Source organism: Aotus nancymaae, unplaced genomic scaffold, assembly GCF_030222135.1.
Source record: "Aotus nancymaae isolate 86718 unplaced genomic scaffold, 86718_ANA_hifiasm-v0.15.2.pri h1tg000003l, whole genome shotgun sequence".
NCBI lineage: Eukaryota > Metazoa > Chordata > Mammalia > Primates > Aotidae > Aotus > Aotus nancymaae.
In genome coordinates this window covers 36165613-36180162 of record NW_026988414.1, presented here as the reverse complement: position 1 = coordinate 36180162, position 14550 = coordinate 36165613, and the positions used below count along the sequence as shown (strand labels likewise).

The 14550-nt window shown below is 41.4% G+C and overlaps 1 protein-coding gene and 1 pseudogene across 6 annotated transcripts in view; one reads left to right on the top strand and one right to left on the bottom strand.

Moving 5' to 3' along the window:
* Positions 1-14550, top strand: part of MELK (maternal embryonic leucine zipper kinase) — a 148710-nt gene that overhangs the window by 26870 nt on the left and 107290 nt on the right. For all 6 annotated transcript variants that reach the window (XR_010343903.1, XM_064379974.1, XM_064379979.1 and 3 more), the window contains exon 8: positions 925-1023. Coding sequence is in view for 5 of the 6 variants with exons in the window: in XM_064379974.1 (XP_064236044.1) it covers positions 925-1023 (99 nt within the window). In the remaining variant the exon portion in view is untranslated. The remainder of the gene's footprint in view (positions 1-924; positions 1024-14550) is intronic.
* Positions 13941-14066, bottom strand: LOC135277504 (U4 spliceosomal RNA; annotated as a pseudogene).

The window sequence follows — 14550 nt, the reverse complement described above, 5'->3', positions numbered from 1 at the left end:
ATAGTTACTGCTTAGGACTCATGGAACACATGGATATCCCATATAAAGGTTAAGATCTTTTCTGGGATTTTGTATTTATAAAAATATATATATATAAAATATATACATTTATAAAAAAATATATATATATATATATTTTTTTTTTCTTTTGAGACAGAGTTTTACTCTGTCACTCAGGCTGGAGTGCAGTGGTGCAATCTTGGTTCACTACAACCTCTGCCTCCTGGGTTCAAGTGATTGTCCTGCCTTAGCCTCCTGAGTAGCTAGGACTATGGGCATGTGCCACCGTGCCAGCTAATTTTTAGAATTTTAGTAGAGACCGGGTTTCACCATGTTGGCCAGGCTGGTCTTGAACTCCTGACCTCAGGTGATCTGCCCACCTTGGCTTCCCAAAGTGCTGGGATTACAGGTGTGAGCCACTGTGCCTGCCCGTCTCTATATTTAAAAAGTCAGTCATTGAATTTTAATAAAGTTCTCTACATAGAGAGGCTTTTATAGTGCAGCTTAGTCATACTTGCTGATTAACAATAAATTTTAAGACATCCTCATGCCTGTTTACATAATCTTCATATGTAGTCTAAACCTTCAGTAGCACTGTAGAATTGTCTCATGTTCTTATCATGCCAAATCCAGCCCAGCCTACTGGAAATTATTTTCTATTAAGTGTTAGAGTCCAGGTAGAGGAGAATGCATTGAATTGGAAGTCAGGAGGCTTTCTTGATGGCTTGCAATTGACTGGGTGAGTTTAGACAAGCCTCCTTAGCTTCAGGTTCTCTGACTGTAGAATGAGCAGGTTGAAATGGTTGATCTCTGAGCTCTTTTTTAGCTTTGTGACAAGTTCTGTGAATCTATTAAGAGTCCTGCCATTCTGAAATATGTTTGAATTTTTGTTTCAGTGATATTTTTCCCCCCTCTTTCTCTCAGGCAGATGTTTGGAGCATGGGCATACTCTTATATGTTCTTATGTGTGGATTTCTACCATTTGATGATGATAATATAATGACTTTATACAAGAAGATTATGGTGAGTATTACAAGGCATAGAATTTCAATGTAGAACTTTTTTTGTTTTTTGAGGCGGAGTCTTGCTCTGTCGCCAGGCTGGAGTGCAGTGGCGCAATCTTGGCTCACTGCAACCTCCGTCTCCTGGGTTCAAGCAATTCTCCTGCCTCAGCCTCCCGCGTAGCTGGGACTACAGGCATGCGCCACCACTCCGAATTAATTTTTGTATTTTTAGTAGAGACAGGGTTTCATCATGTTGGCCAGGATGGTCTTGATCTTTTGACCTCGAGATCCACCCACCTCGGCCTCCCAAATTGCTGGGATTACAGGAGTGAGCCACCATGCCTGGTCTCAATGTAGAACTTTTCTATACTGCATAGTATATGTCCATTCATAATTGCACAAAAACAGGCAAAAAAGTTACTTTATGTGGCCGGGGAGATGTAATAAACTTCTATGCTGTTAGAAGTCAAAATCATAGTTTGGGAGTGGTTAAGGAATGGGCTTCTGTTCTGTTTCTTAATTTGGGTGTTGGTTACCCTTGTTTATGGTAGTTCCCCCTTGTCAGTGGTTTTGCTTTCTCCAGTCTTAGTTACCCATGGTCAGCTGCGCTCTGAAAATAGGTGAGTATAATACAATAAGATATTTTGAGGGAAAGAGGCACATTCACATAACGTTTTTAACAGTATATTGTTGTAATTGTTTTATTATATTATATTATATTATATTTTTTGAGATGGAGTTTCACTCTTGCTGCCCAGGCTGGAGTGCAATGGCGCAATCTCGGCTCACCCCAACCTTTGCCTCCCCAGTTCAAGCGATTCTCCTGCCTGAGCCTCCTGAGCAGCTGGGATTACAGGCATGCACCACCGTGCCCGGCTAATCTTTGTATTTTTAGTAGAGACGGGGTTTTTCCATGTTGGTCAGGCTGGTCTCGAACTCCTGACCTCAGGTGATCTGCCCACCGCAGCCTCCCAAAGTGCTGGGATTACAGGCATGAGTCACCACGCCTGGCTAATTGTTCTATTTTATTATCTTATTATTATCATTATTATTATTTTGAAACGGAGTTTCGCTCTTGTTACCCAGGCTGGAGTGCAATGGCGTGATCTCGGCTCACCGCAACCTCCGCCTCCTGGGTTCAGGCAATTCTCCTGCCTCAGCCTCCTGAGTAGCTGGGATTACAGGCACGCACCACTGTGCCCAGCTAATTTTTTTGTATTTTTAGTAGAGACGGGGTTTCACCGTGTTGACCAGGATGGTCTCGATCTCTTGACCTCGTGATCCACCCGCCTCGGCCTCCCAAAGTGCTGGGATTACAGGTGTGAGCCACCGCGCCCGGCCCATGTTATTGTTAATCTCTTACTGTGCATAATGTATAAATTAAACTTTATCAAAGGTATATATGTATAGAAAGAAACATAGCATATATAGAGTTCAGTACTATCTGTGGTTTCTGGCATCCGTGGGGGTCTTGGAAAGTATTACCTGCTGATAAGGGGGGCTATAGTGTTCAGTTTTTGAAAAGTTATTGAGGTATACTTTTGTGATATACAAACTTCTGTATATGTATTATACTTCCTCAATGAAAAGCATAAGAAAACAAAAACAGAATGCCGTGTCAAATCACATTTTCCTTTTGACTTATAAAATAAGAACCTCCTCTTTTCTTTTTTTGGAAGATAAAATGTTGGCTTCAGGGTATGATAAAACCACAATTGAGATCACCTACTGTAAGCTTTGTTAAAATCCTATATATCAGAGGCAGAGAGTAAATTAGTTGTTACTTGGGGTTGTGGTTGAAGGGTGACTACCTGTGGGTATGGGGTTTCTTTTTGGGATGCTGAAAACATTCTGGAATTAGAAAGTGGTGATGATTACACAACTTTGTGAATGTACTAAAAGCTACACTTTAAAAGGGTGACTTTTATGGTATGTGAATTATAGTCAGTTAAAAAAATCAAAAAAATCACAGGTAGGAAGGAAAATAAGAAAATTATTTTAAAGAATTAATATTTCAAAGCAAGCTAACAAAAGAAGACATGTAAGGCAGAAGAAAGAACATCTTGTGTTCCATAGCAAACCAGGGTCAGACTGGCAGAGCAGCTTCTTGGATTGCTTTTCTCTCTTTTTTTTGAGACAAGTTCTTGCTCTGTCACCCAGGCTGCAGTGCAGGGGTGCGATCATGGCTCACTGTAGCCTCGACCTCTTGGGCTCAAGTGATCCTCCCACCTCGGCCTCCCAACTAGCTGGGACCTCAGGCACTGCACCACTACACCCAGCTAATTAAAAAATTTTTTTTTGTAGAGATAGGATCTTCCCTATGTTACCCAGACTGGTACAAACTCCTGGGCTCAAGTGATCCTCCTACCTCAGCCTTCCAAAGTGCTGAGATGACAGGCATGAGCTACTGTGCCCGGCCTTCTGAATGCTTCTTGATCCAATTCTGTTTAACAAATATTTCCCGATTTTCTTCTTTATATAAGGTACTGAATGGCATAGAAAAGATCTATGAAACATTATTATTATTTACCAGGCCTGATTTCTTGTTGGAGACAGGTGTAAAGCTATCTAAAAAGGGCAAAGGGTGAGGAATGCCATATTATAACAGAGTATAAATGAAGTTAATGTAGGAGTTGGGGTGGGATCTGGGAGGGCATCTTAGAGGAAGTGAGGGTTGAGCAGGTCTTTAAAAGAAGGGCAGAAGTACTTCAGAAAGGGATGTGGGCGAAAACATTCTGATAGTACAGATGGTATGAGCAAAGGCATAGAAGTGGGAGAGATGTGGGAAGGATTGGGCAGTTTTATGTAGCTGGATCATTGGATCTCTAACAGTTAGATGAGGAGACTACTTAAAGCAACTCTCACTTCCAGGAAGTAGCGCACAGTGTTGAAAGTGGTAGTCCCAGTTGGCTTGTTGCCTACTCTATAAAACACCAAGTCTAAGGACACAGAGTTCAATCTTCAACTTTTCTTTGACTTATAGTTTTTCCTATATCCCACGTTGTAAGATTCTTTAAAGTTGATTCCCGCCGGGCGCGGTGGCTCAAGCCTGTAATCCCAGCACTTTGGGAGGCCGAGGCGGGTGGATCACGAGGTCAAGAGATCGAGACCATCTTGGTCAACATGGTGAAACCCCGTCTCTACTAATACAAAAAATTAGCTGGGCACGGTGGCGCGTGCCTGTAATCCCAGCTACTCAGGAGGCTGAGGCAGGAGAATTGCCTGAACCCAGGAGGCGGAGATTGCGGTGAGCCGAGATCGCGCCATTGCGCTCCAGCCTGGGTATCAAGAGCGAAACTCCGTCTCAAAAAAAAAAAAAAAAAAAAAAAAAAAAGTTGATTCCCAAGCTTCAGAGAATAGCTTTGGGAAGAGATGGAATTGCAGTAGTTCCAACAACTTGAAGGCTAAGGAGCTCTGATACTGCAGGGTCAAAGAGAAGCAGTGTGAGCGGTAGCTGTTAACACTCCTTTGGGAGCCATGTGTGTGCAGGCTTCTCCTTGGGAAGGGGAGATAAATAGGGCAGTGGGCTGGAGGCCGGCCTCCTAGAGCCTGCTGCTATAGCCAAGACAGCTTGTTTTCTTCCCATCCCTTCTTGAGCCTTCTCAAAGCTTTGCTGGGTAGCACTCGTTGCTTTGGCTTCTGCATACTGACTGTGGCAGTTCCTGACTCCATAGAGCCACACCCGACTAGTTAACATCAGGATACAGAGGAGAGTAGGATTAGGATCACTTTATGGCTTTGGCTTTAGTCAAAGAAGTGGTCTTTGGGCAGCTCAGTAACCATTTATCCACTTATACTTTTACAAAATATTAGATTGGCTTCTTAAATTCTTCCCTCTTTTTGCTACTCTTTTCTGTAAAGTAGAGCTGTGTTTCTTGTTCTGAAATAATTGTATTCTAGTACAGGTTGAGTATCCCTAATGTGAAAATTCAAAATTCAAAATGCTCCAAAATCTGACACTTTTTAAGTGCTGAGATGATGCTCAAAGGATATGCCTACTGGAGCATTTCAGGTTTCAGATTTGGGATATTCAGTCAGTAAGCATATGATGCACATATTCCAAAGCCTAAAATCCGAAGCACTTCTGTTCCCAAGTATTTGGATAAGGGATGCTCAGCTTGTATTATGAGCTGCCAGGACATTTTATCCTATTCTTGTTTTGGGAACTCCATCTCAAAGAAATAAGCTGTCAGATTTCTTCAAAGTGAACTAGAATCTGCTAGCTGGTGTAACATGGAATATTACACCTCCTAGAATTCTAGAAAGACTATGTGGAGACAGATAATGAGAGAATTTCACTGTGGGAAAGCAGCTGGGAAATCATGTTTTCTGACCCTTGCTGCTTGTTTTGTATTTAATCCTCACTAAAATGTCTTCTGCCTTGGCTGTGTCCATGTACTCTCTCTCAGGGTGGGGGAAGCCTTAGCTAATGGATTAGTTCTTTCTAACCCTAGTTACACATTAGAATCACTTCGGGTGCTTTAGAAAGTATTGGTTCCACCATGGCATGTGTATACCTATGTAATAATCTACACATGTATGCCAGAATTTAAAGTATAATTAGAAAGTATTGGTTCCAACCTCCAGAGCAGTTAAATCAGAATATCATTGATGGTTTTGAAATTCACAATCTTCAGAATCTCTACTTTCTGTGGATTTTGGTAAATTATTTAGCCTCTATGTGTCCTAGTTTCTTTGTGTGTAAAATGGATGAAATAACACGGCATAAGGTTGTTGTGAAGATTAAATGAGTTAATTCATAAAAAGCATTTAGAGTGGTGCTCAATAAATGTAGCTATTATTATCTTATTTTATTTATTTATTTAGTTTTCTGTGATAGTCTCTCATTCTGTTACCCAGGCTAGAGTGGAATGGGGCGATCTCAACTCACTATAACCCCCGACTCCTAGGTTCAAGTGATTCTCCTGCCTCAGCCTCCTGAGTAGCTGGGATTACAATCATGGGTTACCATGCCTGGCTAATTTTTGTATTTTTAGTAGAGATGGGCTTTTGCTATGGCATTTGTTTTGCCATGTTGGCCAGGGTGGTCTCAAAGTCCTGACCTCAAGTGATCCACCCACCTTGGCCTCCCAAAATACTGGGATTACAGTCATGAGCCACTACATCTGGCAGTTATTTTTGAGACAGAGCCTTGCTCTGTTGCCCAGGCTGGAGTGCAGTGGCGCCATCTCGGCTCACTGCAAGCTTTGCCTCCTGGGTTCAAGCGATTCTCCTGCCTCAGCCTTCCGAGTAGCTGGGATTACAGGTGAGGGCTACCATGTCCAGCTAATTTTGTATTTTTAGTAGAGACAAGGTTTTACTATGTTGGCCAGGCTGGTTTTGAACTCCTGACCTCAAGTGATCCTCCCACCTTGGCCTCCCAAAGAGTTGGGATTACATGCATTTCTAAATTAGATTTGCCAGTGTTTTGTCCAGAACTTAAAATTTGCTAAAAAATTAATGTGTACTTTTTTGAGAACTATCTTTGTATGTTTGGTTTTGGTTTCATGATTTGTATTAGCCCCATAAAGTTACTTTGGGAAGTATGCTTCCTTTTACTTTTTTTGGGGAGAGCTTAACATTTGTTCCATGGATGTTTGTAGAATGTGCTTGGAAGTTCATCTCCACCTATGTCTTCTTTATGGAAAGATTTTTACATATAACATTTAACTAACATAGCTTATAACATTTCATTTGAAACTCTTTAGTGGCCTCTTTCTCATCTCACCCAAGTGTAAGCCAGCGTTTTCCCTATGTGCTGTGGGTTTTCCCACATGTAACCTGGCCTCCTGGCACTCACTGCCCTCGTGATCTCCCTGCCTCACTTGCGCCGCTCACATTTTCCTCCTTGTTTCTTTTTTCTCCTTGTTTCTGGAAGTTGCTAAGGTTTGCCTGCCTCAGGGCATTTGTACTTACCCTTTCACCTGAAATGGTTTTCTCTAGGAGAGATGCTTTGTTCCCTCCCTTCTTTCAGGTCTCTGTTCAAATGTTCTCTAATCAGAAAGACAACCACTTGTTTATGTGTTCATTTGTTTTCTCATTTACTCATTTATTTAATGTCCTTTCACCTTAGGGAGGAGTAAAATAGTTACCAAACACCTAATATATGCCAGGCACTTTTCTGATGTGTGGCATATATCCATGAATAAAATGGATGAAAGATCCCTGTCCTCATGGAGTTTATCTTCTATATCCCCACTACTGTGGGAATACAGAAAAAGACAATAAGCATAATAAGTAAATTTTACTAAAAGATGATACTGGCTTTGGAAAAGAGAAAAAAAATGAGTAGGATAAAGAGGAGGCAGGAGTACAGATAGGGGAGTTGTGGAGGAAAGGGACAGTAGGTTGCATTATTAAATAAGATGGTTAGGATAAACTTCATGGAGGTGAGATGTGAGCAAACTTGAAGGAGGTGAGTGTCAAGTGGATATCTAGGAGAAAAATATTTCAGGCAGAGGGAACAGCTAAGCAAAGACTGGGAGGCAGCAACGTGCCTGGCGTTGTCAAGGGAGGGCAGGAGGGCCAGTGCAACCTGAGTGTAGTAAGTGAGGAGAATAGTAGGAAAGGAAACCTCCAGAACAGGAGGTAAGTTGCTTCAGGCTTGGTGGGCTTCATAAGGACTTTGGCATTTTTTCTAAGTGAAATGGGGAGCCATTGGAGGGTTTCAAGCAGAGGAGAGGCATGATTTGGTTTAGTTTTTGACAGGATCACACTGGCTGCTGTGTGGAGATGACTGTAGGGAGTGAAGAAGAGAACCAGGGCAACTGGTTAGGAGGATATTGTAATGATTCAGATAAGAGATGGTGGCAGTGGAGGTGGTAAAAAGTGGGTAATGCTGGATGTCTTTTTTTTTTTTTTGAAACGGAGTAGCATAATAATGCCAGTTTCTCCATTATTCTCCCAGCAATACAGTGTATCACTGTTTTTGGTCTTTATATTTAAGACTTGTTTATTTTTGATTTGCAGGAATTTTTAGTTTTTATTTAGTGAAATTCATCAATGTCTTGCTTGCTTGTTTACTTGCTTTCTTGCTTTCTGTCTTTCTTGATAGGGTCTTGTTCTGTTACCCAGGCTGGAGTACAGTGGTGCAGTCATAGCTCACTGCAACCTCAACCTCCTGGGCTCAAGTGATCCTCCTGCCTCAGCCTCCTGAGTAGCCAGAACTACAGGTGTGTGCCACCACACTTGGCTAATTTTTATATTTTTGGTAGAGATAGGGACTCGCTATGTTGCTGAGGCTTGTCTCTGGCCTCAAGTGATCCTCCCACCTTGCCCTCCTAAAGTGTTGGGATTATAGGCATGAGCCACTGTGCCCAGCCTGTCATTTTTTATTGTAATATTTGGAAGGGCTTTTTGACTTTATTTTTTTAAAGTCTATGTTTTCTTCTAGTGTTTTTATGGTTTTACTTTTAAAAAATGTTCAAATGTTTGATTCATCTGGAATTTGTTTTGGTGTGTTTTCTTGACTTTAAACATCATTAAAAAAAAAAAACTAGAGGCTGGGCGCGGTGGCTCACACCTGTAATCCTAGCACTTTGGGAGGCCGAGGCGGGTGGATCACAAGGTCAAGAGATCAAGACCATCCTGGTCAACATGGTGAAACCCCGTCTCTACTAAAAATACAATAAATTAGCTGGGCATAGTGGCGCGTGAGTGTAATCCCAACTACTCAGGAGGCTGAGGCAGGAGAATTGCCTGAACCCAGGAGGTGGAGGTTGCAGTGAGCCGAGATTGTGCCATTGCACTCCAGCCTGGATAACGAGCAAAACTCCGTCTCAAAAAAACAAACAAAGAAACAAAAAAAACTAGAGGCTGGGCACGGTGGCTCACACCTATAATCCTAGCACTTTGGGAGGCCGAGGTGGGTGGATCACCTTAGGTCAGGAGTTCAAGACCAGCCTGGCCATCATGGTGAAACCCCATCTTTTCTTTTAAAAATGAGAAAAAACAAAAAACAAAAAAACTAGAGATTTGCTTTCATATTCTGGATTCTGGATTTTAAAGATATAATTTTTGCCCAGGTGTAGTGGCTCATGCCTATAATCCCAGCCCTTTGGGAGGCTGAGGCAAGGATATGCCTTGAGGCCAGAAGTTTGAGACCAGCCTGGGCAACATAGTGAGACTTTGTTTATTCAAAAAATAAGAAAAATTGGGCCGGGCGCGGTGGCTCACGCCTGTAATCCCAGCACTTTGGGAGGCCGAGGCGGGTGGATCACGAGGTCAAGAGATCGAGACCATCCTGGTCAACATGGTGAAACCCCATCTCTACTAAAAATACAAAAAATTAGCTGGGCATGGTGGCGCGTGCCTGTAATCCCAGCTACTCAGGAGGCTGAGGCAGGAGAATTGCCTGAACCCAGGAGGCGGAGGTTGTGGTGAGCCGAGATCGCGCCATTGCACTCCAGCCTGGGTAACGAGCGAAACTCTGTCTCAAAAAAAAAATAAAAAAATAAAAAAATAAAATAAGAAAAATTAGCTAGGCATGGTGGCATTTGTCTTTAGTCCTAGCTACTCAGGAGGCTGAGGTGGGAGGATTGCTTGAGCCTAGGAGTTCAAGGCTGCAGTGAGCTATGATTGCACTCCAGCCCAGGCTAAAGACCCTATATCTTAAAAAAAAAAAAAAAAAAAGGGAAGTCTGGGCCCAGTGGCTCACTCCTGTAATCCCAGCACTTTGGGAAGCCAAGCAGGGCACATCACTTGAGGCCAGGACTAGCCTGACCAACATGGTGAAACCCCATGTCTACTAAAAATACAAGAATTTGCTGGTCATGATGGTGCATTCCTGTAATCTTAGCTACTTTGGAGGCTGAGACATGAGAATCACTTGAACCCAGGAGGCAGAGAGTGCAGTGAGCTGAGATTGCTCCACTGCACTCCATCCTGGGCTACTGAGAGAGACTCTGTCTCAAAAAAAAAAAAATCGAATTGTGATGGCAATGTAGCCATATATACATAGCCGTATATTTGAGGTTCATTGTTAACAATAGTGTATGTAAGTCCTTATTTAAAATAGTCTTGCTAATTTCAAATTTTGTAGACAACTTGTTAAATCTAATCAGGTTTTTTTTTTTTTAACTTTGTGATTTGGTTGATATACTAAAAGTAGAAATGTCAGCTCCGTTACCGTTTTCTTGTATTCATAGTCTTCAATCTGTGGTTTCTTTGCAAGAGTCTTGAGCCACTTGTCTATTCAATGAGGATTTAGTTTCATTAAACCATGTACTATAATCTGTAAATCCTTTTAACTGTGCTCCTGTAAAGCATAGTGCTTTGCAATACCATTCTTTCTTAAGATTGTCTCATAGTATAGGTTATATAGGGACTAGTGAGCATACTACCAGTGCTGATACTAAATATTAACAAAGCTCAATTTCTGTTATTTGTTAGATAGAAAAAGAATATAAATAGAAGTCTTAATAATAGTCTCTTTCCACACCTTGGTGATCATCTTGCATATCCTCTGTGGTACACATGCCCTAACTTTGAAGACCACCAATCAAGAATGAGTGAATGGTCAACTCTACGTATTCTTTTTTTTTTTTTTTGAGACAGAGTCTTGCTCTGTTGCCTAGGCTGGAGTGCAGTGGCGTGCGTGATCTCAGCTCACTGCAACCTCTACCTCCTGAGTTCAAGCAGTTCTGCCTCAGCCTCCCGAGTAGCTCGATTACAGGGGTGTACCACCATGCCCAGCTAATTTTTGTATTTTTACTAAAAATACAAAAATGTGTTTCAGCATTCTTTCTTAAGAGTGTCTATAGTATAGGTTATATAGGGACTAGTGAGCATACTACCAGTGCCGATACTAAATATTAACAAAGCTCAATTTCTGAACATTGGCCTAAAAAGCTCAGGTTTCTAGTTTATTCACCATGTTGGCCAGTCTGGTCTTGCACTCCTGACCTCAAATGATCCACCCGCCTCAGCCTCCCAAAGTGTTGGGATTACAGGCGTGAGCCACCATGCCTGGCCAACTCTACACATTCTTTAGGCAGTCCTTTGATAAGTATAATACCTCTCAGCCAGGTTATTGAGTGTCAGTTAATTAGGGATTATTCTCCCTGGAAATTATCTGAAGTTATGGGTATTCCATGATGCTGAATAAGAACAAGAGGGGCCATGAGTATAACTGGGACTAGGATTGGCATTCTTCTGTAAACATTGAGCCTTCTAACCATACTTCTTGGTTATGAGTATTTTGGGACTGCAGTTAAGATACTATGCCATAAAAGAGAAATAGAGTCATTTTATCCAGCTAAAATTTTGAATATTTGCCTTGACCATTAAAAGTCTCAATCAAGATGTATGATGTATAAAACAAAATGAGGTATTATGTGGATTTATTTTATTTTATTTTATTTATTTATTTTTTTTAGGAAACTCCAGCTCAGACCTAGAGTCCAGATGCTTGTAGGATCTGAGTTGTATTTAAGTATTTATTTATTTATTTTTTAGAAAGAAAGAAAAAAAAGAATGAAGAAGAGGAGGAAAAAGGAAGAGAAAGAGAGAGAGAGAGAATGGGAGTATTGCTTTCTTGCCCAGGCTAGAATGCAATTTAGTAATGAGTTTTGAAAACCTCTTTTATACCGATAATTATACTTAATGATGTAGTCAGGAAGAAATAAGGGAAGAAAATAACAAACAAACAGCCAACCAATATTTCATTTAAACCTATGAAATGCTATGCGATTACTGAGGAGTGATTTACTTCCAATTATGTAGTCACTTTTGGAATAGGTGTGAGGTGGTAATGTATATTTTGTGTATTTGAAGTGGAGAGTTCTATAAATGTTTATTAAGTTTACTTGTTCCGGGTCTGAGTTCAAGTCCTGAATGTCCTTGTTAATTTTCTGTCTGGTTGATCTATAGAATCCTTAGCTCTTCTTGTTACATTAATCCTTTTGCCATTATGTGATGTCCTTCTTTGCCTCTTTTGCTCTTTGTTGCTTTAAAGTCTACTTTATCAGAGGCGAGAATTGCATCTCCTGCTTTTTGTTTATTTGTTTATTTTTACTCTCTGTTTGGTTGGTAAATCTTCGTCCTTCTCTTTGTTTTGAGTCTTTGTGTATTGTTGCATGTGAGATGGGTCTGGATGCAGCATACCGATGGGTTTTGGCTTTTTATCCAATTAGAATATATATAAGTTTAATACTGGTATTTGATGCTAGCTGGCTGTTTTGCCCATTAGTTGATGTAAATTTTTCATTGTGTTAATGTTCTTTTCTTTTTGATATATTTTTGGAAAGGCTGATATTGGTTGTTCCTTTATATGTATAGTGCTTCTTTCAGAAGCTCTTGTAAAGCAGGCCTGGTGGTGGTGAACTCTCTAAGTACTTGTTTGTTTGCAAAGGATTTAATTTTTCCTTCGCTCCTAAAGCTTAGTTTGGCTGGATAGGAAATTCTGGGTTGAAAGTTCTTTTCTTTAAGAATGTTAAATATTGGTCCCCACTCTTTTCTAGCTTGTAGGGTTTCTGCTGAGAGATCTGCTGTAAGTCTGATAGGTTTCCCTTTATGGGTAACCTGACCTTTCTCTCTGGCTGCCCTTAGTATTTTCTCCTTCATTTCAACCCTAATAAATCTGGCGATTATGTGCCTTGGGGTTGGTCTTCTTGAAGAATATCTTTGTGGTGTTCTCTGTATTACCTGGAGTTGAATATTACCCTGCCTTGCCAGGTTGAGAAAGTTTTCCTGAATGATATCCTGAAGAGTATTTTCCAACTTGGATTCATTCTCTTCATTACATTCAGGTACACCTATCAAACGTAAATTAGGTCTTTTCACATAGTCCCATATTTCCTGGAGGCTTTGCTCATTCCTTTTTATCCTTTTTTCTCCAATCTTGTCTTCTCGTTTCATTTCACTGAGCTGGTCCTCGACTTCTGATATCCTTCCTTCTGCTTGATCAATTCGACTGTTTAAACTTGTGCATACTTCGCGAAGTTCTCGTGTTGTGTTTTTCAGCTCCATCAATTCACTTATGTTCCTCTCTAAATTGTCCATTCTCGTTAGCATTTCATCAAACCTTTTTTCAATGTTCTTAGTTTCTTTGCATTGGATTAGAACAAGTTCTTTTAATTCACGGAAGTTTCTTATCACCCACATTTTGAAACCTGCTTCTGTTATTGGAACACACTCGTTCTCCATTAAGCCTTGTTCCATTATTGATGAGGAATGGCGATCCCCTGTAGAGGGAGAGGCACTCTGATTTTGAGTATTCTCTGCCTTTTTAGGCTGCTTTCTTCCCTTCATTATATATCTATCCGTCTGTTGTCTTTGTAATTACTGACTTTCTAACTAGGTAGGTCTCTGAACGGGCGTCCAACTTTTTGATTCCCAGCGCCGAAATCTGAGCAATCCACTGCGCCGGCCAAAACAGTGGTGTTAAGATTGATGGTGCTTTTCTGCCCGGGAATCTCCGGACTCTGCACCAAGAACTGCCGCTCTAAGGCACCAGCTAAACCGCCGCACCGGCCACAAGAGTCGCCCTGGCGACCCGTGGGGTTCCTCCGCTGGGAATCTCTTGGTCCGTGAGCAACAAATATTTGTCTGAAAGTGTGGCGTCCTCTCGTTCTCTGTGCTTTCACTGGGAGCTAGGTGCCCGAGCTGCTAGTGATCAGCCATCTTGGATCTCTCTCGGATTTACTAATTATAAACTTTGATTTATCTTCTTTATAGTCATGATTATACAAGTCTTTGATTTACGATGTTAACATGATATAATTCACATGTCAGAAGAATGCTTGGCAGGAGGGCATGTCTTTAGCTATTCCAAGTACTATCCAGGCATTAGGGGCAAGTTAAACAGAAGGAGTAGATAGATGGGGGCGTATCTCTGTCTTACCCTGTTGGAAAGTGCTAGCTGATCTCTTTAGAAATCATTCCTACCAACCTGACTTTTTATTTTATTTTATTTCATTTTATTTTATTTTATTTCAGTCTCCATAGAGACTGTCAAAAATTGCCAATGTCGACTATATTGGGTAATTGGGAAAAGTTTTCAATTAGCAATAATCGTGCCTCAGATAAACCTCATTGGCTATGATACTGCCGCTGTGCAGAACATAACCCTGACTCTTGAGTACATGAGACACATTTCTTTTTTTTCTTTTTTTTGAGACGGAGTTTTGCTCTTGTTGCCCAGGTTGGAGTGCAATGGTGTGATCTCGGCTCACCATGACCTCCACCTCTGAGGTTCAAGCCATTTTTCTGCCTCAGCTCCTCAGTAGCTGGGATTACAGGCGCCACCACGCCTGGCTAATTTTGTTTTTTTTTTTTTTTTTTTGAGACGGAGTTTCGCTCTTGTTACCCAGGCTCGAGTGCAGTGGCGCGATCTCGGCTCACCACAACCTCCGCCTCCTGGGTTCAGGCAATTCTCCTGCCTCAGCCTCCTGAGTAGCTGGGATTACAGGCACGCACCACCATGCCCAGCTAATTTTTTGTATTTTTAGTAGAGACGGGGTTTCACCATGTTGACCAGGCTGGTCTCGAACTCCTGACCTCAAGTGATCTACCCGACTCAGCCTCCCAAAGTGCTAGGATTACAGGC